General features: G+C 43.0%; 2 protein-coding genes across 3 annotated transcripts; one reads left to right on the forward strand and one right to left on the reverse strand.

The window, feature by feature from the left end:
* The first annotated feature begins 5,531 nt into the window (after positions 1-5,531).
* Positions 5,532-8,845, forward strand: LOC145214992 (uncharacterized). Of its 2 annotated transcripts, none has more exons than XM_080083646.1 (5): positions 5,532-6,094; positions 7,198-7,342; positions 7,434-7,545; positions 7,752-7,923; positions 8,304-8,845. In XM_080083646.1, the coding sequence occupies exons 1-4, from the start codon at positions 6,020-6,022 to the stop codon at positions 7,903-7,905; spliced, it is 486 nt and encodes a 161-aa protein (XP_079939772.1). In that variant the 5' UTR covers positions 5,532-6,019; the 3' UTR covers positions 7,906-7,923; positions 8,304-8,845. The 2 variants fall into 2 exon arrangements, with proteins under 2 accessions (XP_079939772.1, XP_079939771.1); XM_080083645.1 differs by lacking the exon at positions 5,532-6,094 and adding an exon at positions 6,149-7,058.
* Positions 8,846-10,151: 1,306 nt separating this feature from the next.
* On the reverse strand, positions 10,152-13,990 carry LOC145214485 (calcium-activated potassium channel subunit beta-4-like). The gene is made up of 7 exons (XM_080083023.1): positions 13,889-13,990; positions 13,637-13,818; positions 12,951-13,110; positions 12,476-12,576; positions 12,077-12,249; positions 11,607-11,709; positions 10,152-11,041 (listed from the first exon to the last, which is right to left on the reverse strand). The coding sequence occupies exons 2-7, from the start codon at positions 13,787-13,789 to the stop codon at positions 10,937-10,939; spliced, it is 795 nt and encodes a 264-aa protein (XP_079939149.1). The 5' UTR covers positions 13,790-13,818; positions 13,889-13,990; the 3' UTR covers positions 10,152-10,936.
* Positions 13,991-14,112: the final 122 nt, after the last annotated feature.

The raw sequence follows: 14,112 nt of genomic DNA on the forward strand, positions 1-14,112 counted from the left end.
CCCCAACGTTGTGGGCGCTAAATCGCAGTACTGTTGACATCGTCGTAAAACGCGGCATCGATGCACGGAAAACAGTACTTGAGAGAAAATATATGAAGGTTTTGATGGCGTTGGATAAGGCACCAACTTGTCGACTCATGTCACAAGTGTTTACAGGTAAGACGTTTCTCAAAATACCAATGGTTGGTTTCGGTGAAGCGGACGGCCTTTAGCACGGACAAGGGCTCGCCATCGATATAGGCGTTACCGGTACACGGAGTCCCCATTAGCGTCTACCACCTGACAAACAATTCGACACCTTTATATAGCAAATTTGAGACTAAGAGAAAACTTCCGATGTTTACCAATTCTGTTTTCTATGTTCGGTGGCCTTGAAATCGGAAAGTGATTCGCAACACGAAGTGAAGATGATCTGGTGCTGGCGGCAATTTAGCAAGTTCATATTGACCTTGAACTTGATCGAGAAGGTACATATTTGTGTGAAGCCATCGAGTATCAGTTTTTGGGCCAACGCAAGTTCGAAATGTTCAACCAATGCCGTGCATAAAACCACGTAATAAAGGGCTGCAGGAAGAAATTCCAATACGCTTTACGAAGATGCGAACTGTTTTTCCGATACGTGTCTGCTAATCCTACAGCTTGTCGTTTGGGTCAAAGGTTTGATAACGCGAATTTTGAAATAAGGTGTACCGCTTGCTGCGGTCAGTCGCACGAAAAGGTTTATTGCAACATCACCTTATCTTCTACATCAGTCTTAAAATGTACCGGGCAACTTAATCGCGACCCCACATATCAGTGTTATTAGACAAACAACAAGTACATGATGGGCACTGAACCGGCCTAATTAGGTTTGAACGTTTGCTGAATTGCAACGTCGGCATTCCGCGTGCCGCGTTGTCTGCATAACACGGGGAAGTCCCCATTTTTTAGGATAAAAACATGACATCAATGAGTTTACTGGGTCAGACAAAACATTGGGCCTTTGTGCTGCCCGGGGTGTTTTTGCGAGCGCCCATGCAATGAAACGTGCATGGGTCGTAAACAAAATGTCGCATTCCCGGCATGAACAATGGACTGGACTTGTTTTGGCAACAACAAAAGGCCGGTCCCCGCATTACCACATCGCCTGCTACCGCGATGAGCAACAGCTCTTCACAATGTCAACACGAGCGGTCATCACCCTAGTCATCGGCGCGAAAAGACCGATTATGCGTTGGCAAGCGGCGTGCAACCGCAGGTGCTCGACGTGTGCATTTTGCCGTCGCTGCCTGCTGGAGTTTACCTGAATCCGATGAAACACCGTCGAAAATAAACACTTTTCAAAGGCTCTTGTCCACATTTACATCATTCGATCATCGCCAGAACCCACCATCAGTCACGTATTCCTCTCCCCTTGAGATGCAATGGAGTCAGTGCGACGAATTGATTCCCTTCTCTATAGCGTTTCCCAAGTGTTCTGCTGTTTTCGTTGGCGGGGTGCGACCGGTTGTTTAAGTCTGAAAACAGACCTGGTGGGCGCCCTTTGTCAAATTGCAACGTCAGTCGTGAGGAATTGTGACAAGATTTGACATTAAGATAGATCTTTTCGCCGAAACTTCGCCCCCGTTCAGAACACGAGCTGACAACGTTGCACGTGATAACGCTTCAGTTTGCCTCTATCTCAGCCATTCGACCTTGTTAGGAATTAGACACGCGTCAAACCGAACGCTTGGAACTTAATATTGCCGACAAAATTAGACCTTTCTTCTTACGTTTGTTTTTGTACATTTCAATGAGTGCAAAGTGCAAATTTCATCAGAACCTTAATCGGCACGACGTCTGAGAACGGAGAATCCATTTTCGAGGTGTAACAGTGTACGACAATGCGGCGGGAACATAACGTCAAACCACCCTGTTATGACCTATTGCCTCCAGAGTATTAAAAACCACCGTTTCCAGAGATAAAAATAGACTTGGAAGCACGTGAGTACACTGAACACTGTTGGAACATGGTCTTTTAATTACGACATCCTACGAAATTCGTCAGCCCTGTGGCTCGTGCGTCAGCTTAATGAAAACTCTTAATTCTGCTTGCGGCCAGAGAAGCCACCACACATAGGGCGGCTTTTGTATTTGGATGAAATCATATATAGATGATAGCTAAGCAGGGCATTGTTTATTGTGACATGCGGGCGTCTTGCTTGTTATTGCCTTCAATGTAGTAATTCCGGTCGGTCAATGCCAGTATACAGAAATCAACAATGCTCCATTACGAGGTATCAGGCTGTTTTCCTTTTTAGCGACAAGCATAAAAATCCAGTTTCGTAACTTTAAACATTTTTGATATCCAACTGATTTCGAATGAACCGTAAAGGATATGTTGACGTTTAAAATCAATGATTCAGTGGTCACAAATTTAAGCGGGACTTGCAAAAACGTCATCCGTGCGTAGAGACCTATAAACGATAAATCATTAGCCGCTTGTGTTTGCGAGCTTGTGTATAATTTTAACATAGTTCTGGCGCTTGTGTTTGCGAGCTTGTGTATAATTTTAACAAATTCTTAACATACTATTTAACATAGTTTTAATCCGAGAACCCTCTTGGGTTCGACGTGACGTTCAACAGGATTGTTGGCATTTTCGGTGAAGTGCAAACGTGATTAAGTCGACTGCCTCGCAACATGTTGAGGTCAAACGCGCGAGGGATGCTATCAAATTCAACGCCAGAGCAAGGAAAAACATTTGGCTCAATCGGGAGGCGCTGAGGCCAGTGTAAAAATAGATACCTCAACGCGCGCAGGCCAAAGCCAGAAAGTCTGTGATTGTGTTTCCACACGCAACAAACTTTACACGTTTTGTAAATATGACAACAAGTTCACAGGCAGCGACGCACGTTCCTGACCTGCCTCTGCATCTGAGGCAGTTCGGAATATTTTCCGAGTTTGTCGTCCGCTTCTTCTTCGCCGCCGCGCGTGATTAATGATTTAGCCGGGTGGCCGCTAACGAGCTAATAAAATCCTCTTTGTCCGAGCAAAGGGCAAAAGCTACATAAACAAGCTTCGATTGCCGTCCGCTGTAGCAACGCGTATTTAAGACTCTCTTGCGCGCAGTTGACGGAAACAATGGCTAACGGCGGGCGGTGGATTGTGCGTGAAAGCGTTAAACAATCGAAACCGATGTATTTATAGCCTCGTTGTGGCTTCGAAGCGCCACGTCGACAATTAAGCAACCGTCTGCGTTTAGCATTGTGACGTTAGCTAGAACGGATGAATACATCTATTATGACTCGAGCAATGGATTCCCACACCACAGTTAGCACAGTCACCCATCGTGGAATCCGAACTTCGGACACAAACGAAGCGTTTTTGCTGAGCGGCTCTCCTCGGCATCTCAACATTGGTTCAAACTATCGGCTTAGAGGCGCGGTACGTTTTCTCGGCTTTGGGAGAAATGGCTTTCCTCGGTCGCCTGCTGGGAGCTTTAAGTAAATATTCGACCTGCACGAGCTCAAACTCTTGTATGTAATCCGCATAATTTACCAGCCATTGTAAACAGTCTGCCAGCAGCGAATTTTTGTTCGGGCATTGCGATGCGAAGACAAGATACAAAACAGGGAACAATGTACCATCCGCATGAGCAGTGTAATATTGCTCCATAGAAGGCATGCGGATCACATGACGGAACGCACGAGTTTCTGTTGTTGTTTTTTAAAACTACGCTAAGGCGCCTTTCTCAGAGCTGCGGTAACTGTGTTGTCACCAATCTCCGGGAAATCCAACCCTCTCGGTGAAGTTTTTTCGATGACGTTGACTTCTAGGCGCTCGGACCCCTTCTAGTGGTCAGGACGCCAAAGTGATGTTGCACACACGATATGCACCGTTGCAATCCTGTGGTTTCTGTCCACGTTGCCGCGTGAATTCGGGATGAAGCATCATCGGCACGCGATCAACAAGAAAATCACGTTTGCGTTCTGCGCGTGATACATTGATCCGACCACAATTGCTATAATGGCACATATGTGACTTATTTTCGGATTGGTGATGTCAGGTTCAGGTGCAAAGCGGTCCCTTCATAACAAAAATAAAGAGGGCTTCGCGTGCATCTACATGTTGTTTCGGCACCGAGCGATTGGAAACCGCCATTTTGCCAGCGGTAAAACTTAATATCTCTTTAGAGTTTATTTTTAGAAACATAATATGTTGCCCGACCCGGTTTGACGTTGTCAGCTGCGAAGCAAACGATTTTTCAACATTTTTGCAATATTTTATGGCCACATATGACTAAAGTCCCACGATAATTGACATTTATTTCGTGATATCGACTGCTGACCTTCTTTGAATGTTTTTGCGTCCACAAAAATCCCGTTAGCGCACGCAATATCGACATTACAAGGCGCGATTCGCAACAGTATCCAAATTTGGATGCGCGATCGGCGTTAGACATTCAAGGGTCGCATCCTTGCACGTGACAGATTTAGGGAAGAGACAACCATCAATGAACATAGCTCGTGTCGTGATGTATCGACCCGATATATCTTGATACAGGAATGATGATTCAAACACACGGCGTTCGACGTATCCCAGCAGTTTCAATGCGACCTGTCAAATGCCAGGGCCTGAACGCAGCTTTGTAGCCGCAAATTACAGTCGATTTGGTGCACGTGTTTACGTACGCACAACGTTTATCGGCACCGAAATCGGCGCGTTAAGGACAGATCGAAATGCTTTCGGTGCGAATCGAAAAATGATCAGGGTGACCTCCCGGCGGGTCACAATCAACGGCGGACGTTTCACATTAACTCTCTGGGATACATCTGTTGATCTCTTCATTAGCGTCAGGTAAGTGACTATGAACGGTATTTCATTTGGCGACAGGACTTTGTGGGTGAAAGAGAATCGGTCCAAAGTACCTTTTACAGGTTTATCTCTTGCCCAAATAGTTTTGACTGGCGATCCATCGGCATTGTTACGTAATTATCGATAATTAAGCTCTTAGTTTTGAAATCGGTGTGAATCTCAAATGCCACCACCTCAGAATTCACTTAAATTTTCCCGCGATATGGCAAGGAAGGTCTGGTTGTCAATCTTGTAATAATGTGGAACGAGAAACCCGACTTCGTGTTAAGCGTAAAGCACTTGTTTCGGCCGTTCATGCAGACCACAAAATCTGCTATCATTTTAAGGCGATCAAGTTTCCACACATTGAGAGAGCATGAAATCGTGTACCTTAGAATAGCAGGGCGCGCGGTCAATTCCGATCTATTTGTGGTTCCCAGCTCGTGTTACTGCCGGCCAATTTAACCACTGGACAACGCAACTCATGCGCGTTATTTTAACCGACCGTACAGAGTCATTGACGTCAGTGAAGTAGTAAAGTAACATGTACTCGACCCTTACATCAACAAGCTGACCGGCACGTCACTCAATACATCTCATTGTGACGAGCTCTTTCTTCCGCGTCACCGAGCAGCGGCAAAGGATCAGCACGGAAGATATCGTAAATATCCCCTTTAAGTAAATTTGTTTACAGCCCTTGTGAACACTGCATGGGTTGGTATCGACCCGTGGAGCAACTTGCATCCCATCAACCCCACACGACTTTTATTTTCGTGAGCAGCGCGAGGACTTTGTTTGTTCGCAATTTTCTGTCGTCACTTATCTCTGGCGGACTTTTTCTCATGCGCCCGGGATGCCTTAAATACGAACCTGGCGTAGCCTGTCACTTTCATAAGCTACCCACTGAAGCAACAAGAAGAGCCCGCCTTCGACGAAGGCTGTGTACACGAATTAGTTCTTGTCAAAACATTGTGCTGCAGAAAACGATTAACAGAGGGTCGCCTTTTTGTCTGTTTGTTTTGTTGATATTACGTAACGAAGCTTTACGTAACGGATTTAAAGAAGGCTGATTAGAAAAGAAACTGAAAGCAGAAGAGACGAAGCCACGCAACTTAGTAAATCAGAATTCATTAAGAAGTCATCGAATGACAAGCTTTTAAGAAGTTCTTATATTTGAGCACCTAAAAAGTTTCCGAGAATCAAAATGAAACTTGTGAATTTGTTCACCGTCGTATTCACGTCAATCTTCGTCGGCTCGAGTAGCATTCCAATCTCACAGGTGAGGCTTGTTTTTGTAGCGTTTACGCCAGATGTGAGAAACGACAGTTGGCGAGACTTTCATTGCCAGGTCACCCCGACTATCTATGCAAAGCGCCAGATTTCTGCTGTGACGCTATTACGCACTTTATCGCGTGCGACCGAGGGCAGCGAGCCACGTAACAGCCTCATTGCGTTACGGAAAGTGTTTTTTCAAAGGGCCCAAATCCGCAGTGATTGCAAAATCACATCACGGGAGGATTAAAGTCAAATAGCATCGTTTTGTGGCGAAGCTTGTTAGCACGCGAGGCAGGGAGGAATTTTGTTGCTCACAAAAGCCAAGATGTTATCGTACGCATTTGTGGGGGTGGAGGCAGGCGCGAGAATCAGTTTTTTAACCTTATGTTAATAGACACGGTACAAGCTGATCGTGTCGAACATCCCCCATATAGGTCACATATGCTTAGGGTAGAATTAATTTCTCCCGGAACACGGATTTTATCTTGCCCGACGTGCAAGTTTTCGAAAATCACCTGTGCCGATCTGCGGTCGAGATAGGCGCACAAAGAGCGGTCGAGTTCGGGGCTTTGACTAAGCGAGCTTAAGCGCTTGTGCCCGTTCAATTCACGGCGAAACCGACAATTAGCAATAGACCTTGGCACCAAAAATAGAACGACAACTAAAAGTGCCTCTGTCCGCAGAGTTTAGCATTACCTGGAGCCCCGCGGTCGGTAATTAGTTCGTGCGTGTCCGAGGTGTCACCGGGACGCGCTGGACGAGTGTTACAAAGTCTGTTAGCGATAATTGCTCGCATTCGGCACGGAGGAATGCGCTAATAAATGTCCGCAGCTCCTCGTTCCCGCATTGAAACAAACCATCTTGCTCGGTTGCGTGATGGCCGATATCGTGGTCGCCTTTGGTTTCAAATGAAAAACACCACCTTTCCGGTTTTAATGACAAGACGGACGCCGATCCTTCGAGTCTGTGTAAACATCAGCGTTCATTACATGAGATTGCCAAATTTAGCAACAATCAGCAAGCATTGTTAAAATATAATATAATGTTGTTATGATTATTTTGCACATTTAACTTAGTGCGATTTTTAAACCCAACATTTTTGTGCAGGTCACACCGACCCTTCTCCAAAAGTTAGTGAGTTCTTTGGGTGCAAGATCACACGGTATAAGATCAACGCCAGAGTCCGACTCATCAGATGACGCAACGTCACCTAGTGTTTTGATGTCGAAACTTATGTACTCGCTTTCAAATGGTGAGTACAATAATATGTTGCTTCTTGTATAAGGCCGTGTATTCCAAAGTTTTTTTGAATTGTCCATAACTTTGAATTGTTTGTTTTTCAGATTATGACCTAATTTTAAAGCAAGAATCCAACCAAAGGAGGCACCACGTGCGACGAGGGGCACCTTACCCTCGCAATCACGGCAGGAGGAAGCACGGAACCCCACGCAAACCGTAAGTTTACACAGATGTTTTTAATATAGTTTACCTTTGTAGACTATTAAGTTGCCTTGTGTGAGCACTGAAGACATGCGCATGCGATGCGATAAAAAGTGGCGCCATTTTAAGAGAAAAAACTTTTGTATTGTAGTTCGTGGCGTTAAGCTAAGACTACCGTTGTTTCAAATTTTATTTTTAATTTGATTGGTCTTTTCTTCCAGACTTTACAAAACCCCGGTGTGCATCCGAGACCACAAAGGAAGATGCATTCAGCGCGGAATTTGTGGCTTTTCGACACCAATCGATGTGATTTCGCACAACCCGAGGTTCGGCTGCAAATCGATAACAAGAGCAGGGGAAGCGCGAAGATGGTAGCGAACTGCAAACGTACAGGTAAGGACCAAGTTTGGGTTAGATGAGTCTACAGCAGGAATATAAATAAAAGCTATTTTTAAAGTAATTGCCACGGGAAATTTTATGTAATTGACAGCTTCGAATGTTGGACTCTTACTTAAGGGATTTTACGGAAAAAAATTTCTCTGACCTTTCGTCAAGATTCGCAATTTTTACCTTTGCACGAAATAATTGGCGCTTTAGTAGAAACCTTTACCCGTGTTCGGTGTAAATTTAGCTTAGTCACAGAGAACAATGCAATTGGCCTAACCGCAATCTTGTTGGGGGCTAGGCGCAAATTTGTTTTGTAGCCAGCGCTCGGGCGCATTGGCACGCGAAAGCAATTACATCGGATAACAATTTGTTTCTTGAATTTGCAGCACTCGCGACATCATCCTGAATAATGACACGTCTCGCAACACGAAGTGCCTGGACCTGTGCCTTTTCGCACGTTATGGCGGCAAAGAGGAAATGCTAACTCTACTACTAAAGTTATTTATATCGACAAAGGGCCGCGACCTTCTTGCGCCAAAACACTGTGGCTTCATTCGTATCTACAAATATATATTATCTATTCGACAATGCAAGACCGCAGCGGAAAAGCGCTCCCCCATCCCGTGTCTCACTTGTTAAATTTTACCTGCCTGATTCGTATTTCTCTTGCCGTGTCGCTGTGCAGTGGACCTCCCGGCGTTTTGTATCGTTAAAACCTCGGTATTACTTTTTGTCGTAAGCAAAATAACTCTCGTCCGTCTTGTACACACCATCGCCATTTTGTCGTGACGTGTTCTGTCCACTCAAGACATCATTTACTTTTCGCGCATCGTCGTCACTGTACTGTTTCCTCTTTTTGTCTACTTATTTATTCCATTACACTATTAAGTGACATCGCTTCAATACATGTTGTACCGTACGTATTTTACACGAACCAGTGTGAAGCCTTGCGTCCAGCAAAGGATGTTAAAATACCGGGAGCGGTTAGAGGAGCGAGGATTAGTCAAACTTAGTTGTTGGTGAACTTAATCGACCCCAATCCGCCGAAAAAGCAATACATGAGGTTCAGTCCATTAGCTGTGTTTATTTTTATAATCCAGTACTGGATGAAGGAATTTAAGCCGGTTTAAAAACCGATGTTTGGTTGCAAAGTCAACGGCAAAACGCTGCTGGTTTTGGTAAGAAATTCCAGCAAAAATAACCATCGATTGTACTTACAAAAATAACACGTTTAAACAGTAGTTAAAATTGTTGAGTTTCAGTCATTTGAAAATATGAGAGCGTCGACATTTTGCGTACGTGATAGCGTGACAGACGGACATGAAAACGATTAATTTGGATTGCCAAAGTTCGAGTTCGCGTTTACGGTTTCAATATCACACCCACACGGAATTATTTCAGTCACAAATATGGTAAAGTTCGTTTGTTGCACAACCAAAGATAATCTAGCCACGACCCTCGCGTTTTAAGCAATGCAAAATATCGCCAAGACCACCTATACCGATCAACCCGCGTCGGCCGACCAAAAGCGGCAAAACTCGACGCTTGAAAATAACTTGGTTTCCACCATTTTCAGGTGGCGCAGTGGCTTTACGCCTGTCGATGGAACAACTTGATAAGGTGTTGTATGCCAAATACCCTCGACATGATCGTGCAGCAGGTATCAACTCACACCTGTATGTCATGTACACTGGCTTATCCGCCGGCGAGGAACAGTTTCGTTGGCCAAACAAATACAACAAGTGTGACTGTCGAGTATATTGACAACCGCTGCAAGTGGCTCCCATATTTTGCGTCCCCGCTATGAGGAACTTAAACAAACATTGGAAATCATGGTCACATCATGTTTATTTTATGCGTTAGTTTTGTTTATGCATCGTTTTGCCAAAATAATTAGGAATCTCTTTGCATTAAACTATAATGCATTTAACTGGTTCAAACTTTAAATATCACTGCGTGTGTAGCCGCAAAAATTGCAGTGTGCTCTGTTGACAGTGTTTTCATCTTAATATACCAAAGTTTGCAAGTCATTAACGCATGCACAACACGATTGCGTTTAAAGAATCAAGCTAAGAGTTTGACATATCGGGTCGAATCAAGTCACGCTGCAAATTGCATCACAAGCTTATGCACCGTTTCTTCCAGGTAAAAACACTATAACCATTGCTTGACGTTATAGCACTAGTCGCTGCGGCCAGTTTACCTTGTCTGACGAAGAAACAACAAACATTGACTGGTGGGTATTGTTTTTTTATTGCGATACGAAAAAAGCTTGTTTGCATAGAGAGTGTTCAGAGATATCTTGAGGCCGCTTGAAAATGAGTGACACTATCTTTTTTTCTCAAACTTCTCGCGCCCCACTTTCTGGGAAACAAGCTTTTATTGGCGTCGGACAAAATTCCCACATGAGGGAAGTTGTCAGGTTTAAACTGGACTGATCGCTAGCGGAACGTGATGAGAAATGCCATAGCAACTTACCGGGAAACGGATTAACGAAGATTTTCTCGGCCGCGGCAGGGGAAGTAAAAAAACCACGACACGACAGCTGACACGGATCGTCTATTCGCGTCCGTAAGGCGCAGTATGTTGCGAGTTTTGGTATTTCGCTTTAGATGTACATAACAACAGTTGAGCAATGAAGAGCCAAGGGTTGCAATTTTTTTACCATGCTTACAAAATTTGACACACCACAAAAATTTTCCTTCATGGAATTAAGAATGGTTTTAAGAACATTGTGCATAGCAATAAGATCTTTTGACAGTGTTTTGTTTTCCACGACTCGAAATTCTACATTAAATAATGCGTTACAAGAAACTCTTGAAAAAGTTTTGACCGTAGCCCATCGCGAATCCATAAACTTAAATTTGAAAAATCTCAAGCTTTGTTGTTTATGGTTTAAAAACGAAAGTAAGATGTTATGCTTAAAGGCAACACCCGTCAGCATTTACGAAGCAGGCCCCCGAGTATTTTAGTGGCAGGGGTCACAAAAGTATTGGATATGGCTTAGAATCAATGATATTCAAACGTGAACTTTTCCGTTTAGACCAATTTTGGTGCTTGTAGTCTTCGTCCGTACCGATGTAGATCCACCTCTAGTACCCCGAGTATCATCCGCTTGCTTTGCCTGCAAAATCATCAAAAAAGCGTGCGCAGCGTTAATCGGATTGCAACTCACTTCGCTTGGCGTGTTTACGGCAAACGATGACCGGTCGTCGTTTTTTACCAAGCAAAGCGACCTTCTTGGCAGCTTACACAGTTTGCGGGAAAAAAACATTCGTGATTATTTAGTAACGATTTGCTACGCACTGAATCATGTAAGGTTCATGTATGGAGCGACTTACAACGCTGAACTGTTTGCCGGGGTCAAGTTAACGGCAAAACAGGCGCCTAACGTTACTCATGTTTATTTACAGCCAAATGCGAAAGTCATATAATCCGATGCCAAAGAATTTGCATGTACGGATATTCGTAAATTACGACATTCTTATTCGATCAACGTGTTGTTAATTGTAGGAGTTGTTCCTAAACAGTATTTAGGCCAAAATCAAATTGATTGTTGACAACAAAATTAGAATTTTATGTTGTTAAAAATATGACAGGAAAAAATATGTGCCCGCATTTTAGGTTTAGTGTTGTACCGTTTATAAATATTTTAGTTTTTGCAAGTACAATAGTTAATACGTGATTACCTCCGTTGTATGATCAAGCCTGCCCTTCATCCTTGCGATTCCGCAGTAAACAATAAATATTATGAGAAACCCGAGAAACAACAACAGAGTCGGCCAAAACACGCTGCAAGTAGAAATTTTCTCGTTACTTTTTTATTAATTTCCAAATTGATATTTCAGTTTAAATTGCAATGACTGTAGGTCTGTAGCTCAGTTCTATAAAACACGGTCGACTGCAAAATGACTTGTAAAAGTCAGAGCCGAAAATGCTAGAATCCCCCTAAAAGGTTTTCGAAATTTGTATGTAAGTTAATTTGGAACGCCTCGAGACCATTCCGTACTTTGTCCTTACACCAAACAGAAACGGTCTTCAGGATCCCCATTTAAGTTCAACACCGCCACCTGCCGAAAATTAATCACTCGAAGACAGGAATTTACTCAAATATGCAAGGAAAATATTATCGATATTTAAGAAATACAGATTTTCGCACCTGTGGAAAATACTCCACTCTGTATAATGTCTTTCAATGACTGTATCCGTCGGATTTCTCGGGTCGTAAAGGCACTTGAATGAGGATCCAAGGATTCCCGCAACGCGTTTAAATTTTTCAACCGCTTGTTTCATGATTTCTATGTCTCTGGTGCAAGGCGGATGGTACGAGCACTGTAAAAGGAAATCAATTCCACAACCACATTTATATGCAGTACAGCTTTCTGGTGGTTAAACCTACGTTCCCTCAATATTCAAATTGGCAGAACAAATTAGTAAAGAAAATTGAATTTCATGTTTCGTTTTTTGTTTGCAATAGTACTAATGGTTCAAGTGAGATTCCAAATCAGTAAATTTAGATCGTTACTTTAAGTAAGGAACATTAGCCTAATTTGTTCACCTGGTCAGCATAGAGAATATCCATGTCACTCATGTGCAGAAATGCTCGATGAGCGTTTGCTACCATTAGTCGTTGGTTGGCAACTTTGTTTTCCAAGTTTCCTGGAAAGTAATTTGTATTTTATTCGTGGAAACACACAAAGGCATCACATTTTTTAACATAATGTTAGAAAGTACATTAGTTTTTTTTTTCAGTTTTGGATTAACTTTAGACTTTTTAAAGGGGTTCGTTCTTGTGGAATAAGAAATTAAACATATAGGTTCATACCCTAAAACGAAATAACAGGCACAAATGGAGCATCCGTCCAATATTTAACAAAATGTGGTTAAAGTTGCATTCAAGGTATAGTCTTGAAACGCATCAAACGTTTTTATAAAAACAGTGGTGTTTAAGCAACTCTAAAAACTTTTTTTTTCATTAAGCTTTTCATCATGTATGTGTTCTGTGTACTTAGGTCTTTAATGTTAGGACTCACCATTATTAACTTGCACAAGTTCCTTGTACGTGACGATAACCTGCACGCACGGGTAATTGTATTGACCTGCAGCTACGTAATCTCGAGACACTCCGCAGTCGTTCTCCGGGTAACAAAGGTTCGGGCTCTGCACCATGGTTTGACTCACAACCGTGCAAGTCTGTAAATGCACAGGAGCATTTGAAATTGTACGAAATCGATTTTCTGCGAACGCTCTAGATTTGGGTTAGTCAAGAGTGAGTTTGGATTTCCAATAAAACGGCGAGTTGGTTTTGGCCTTAAAGTGTTAGCATACTAAAGCCAAGTCATAAAAAACGAAACTCAAAGCAATTAACAGTGTATTGTTTCTATTGTATAGCAGCCACGTTGTGTACAAAATGTTACTTTGCGCTTGTTAAGTGTCATAAACGAGTGTGCTTGCGTTGGTCTTCTTTCCAAAACATTGAAAACTATTCTATTAGGTTCAGTCCCACTTTGGAAGGCAACAATAATTATACTATTAAGACAAGGACATATTCAACCGATCTTAATTCAATGTACATTCAAAGGTCCAAAAAATGAAGCAAAATTGGCGTCTTGATAGTCACTTCTCGGCCTGTGGCTGCTGCCTTTTGTCACAATTTCTTAACGTGCTCTATACCATTTAGCAACCTAAAGTTTTATCGAACCTTCAAGCAAAAACTTACCGTTTCCTTGAAGCTAATGCTCTTCATAGCCGGAAGCAGCAGTGTGTTTGCGAGCAGAGCGAACGACACAAGTGCAACCACCATCATTGCCATACCAAGTTGAACGACTCGAATTTCACTCCGCGAAAAACGGTACCTAATCATCTCCACCATTTGCTATGCACACAGCAACCAAATCCACACTAAAGGTTATCAGAGCTTTTAAGTCCAAAAAGCCCAGTGTTCAAGAAACAGCGAATCATACTGACTGACCTTTCTGACTGACGCCTAGACCTTTAATGCATTCAGCGTCGTCGCAGGTTTAATGCTTAATTGTATATCGATTATCCTGAGGATTGTGAAAAAATACTCAGCCGATTAGAAACACGACAGAGAATTGCTTTCCCACAAAATCAGTGTTAATGCACGCAAAAAAATCCATATTTATTATCAGGGGCTAACGCAGGGTTAGCCAATCGGCTGCCTAAATCCAATTC

This window comes from Phallusia mammillata, chromosome 2, assembly GCF_965637545.1.
Source record: "Phallusia mammillata chromosome 2, kaPhaMamm4.hap1.1, whole genome shotgun sequence".
In the NCBI taxonomy this organism is placed as follows: domain Eukaryota; kingdom Metazoa; phylum Chordata; class Ascidiacea; order Phlebobranchia; family Ascidiidae; genus Phallusia; species Phallusia mammillata.

Excerpts from the sequence above, each read along its gene's own strand:
- LOC145214992 (XM_080083645.1), top strand. The coding sequence starts at position 6,912 with ATGTCCGCAGCTCCTCGTTCCCGCATTGAAACAAACCATCTTGCTCGG. Across the intron at positions 7,343-7,433 it reads TATGTACTCGCTTTCAAATG|ATTATGACCTAATTTTAAAG; the intron begins GTGAGTACAATA and ends TTTGTTTTTCAG. Across the intron at positions 7,546-7,751 it reads CACGGAACCCCACGCAAACC|ACTTTACAAAACCCCGGTGT; the intron begins GTAAGTTTACAC and ends CTTTTCTTCCAG.
- LOC145214485 (XM_080083023.1), bottom strand. The coding sequence starts at position 13,789 with ATGGTGGAGATGATTAGGTACCGTTTTTCGCGGAGTGAAATTCGAGTC. Across the intron at positions 12,577-12,950 it reads ACTTGTGCAAGTTAATAATG|GAAACTTGGAAAACAAAGTT; the intron begins GTGAGTCCTAAC and ends ATTACTTTCCAG. Across the intron at positions 11,710-12,076 it reads GAGTGGAGTATTTTCCACAG|CGTGTTTTGGCCGACTCTGT; the intron begins GTGCGAAAATCT and ends TTCTACTTGCAG.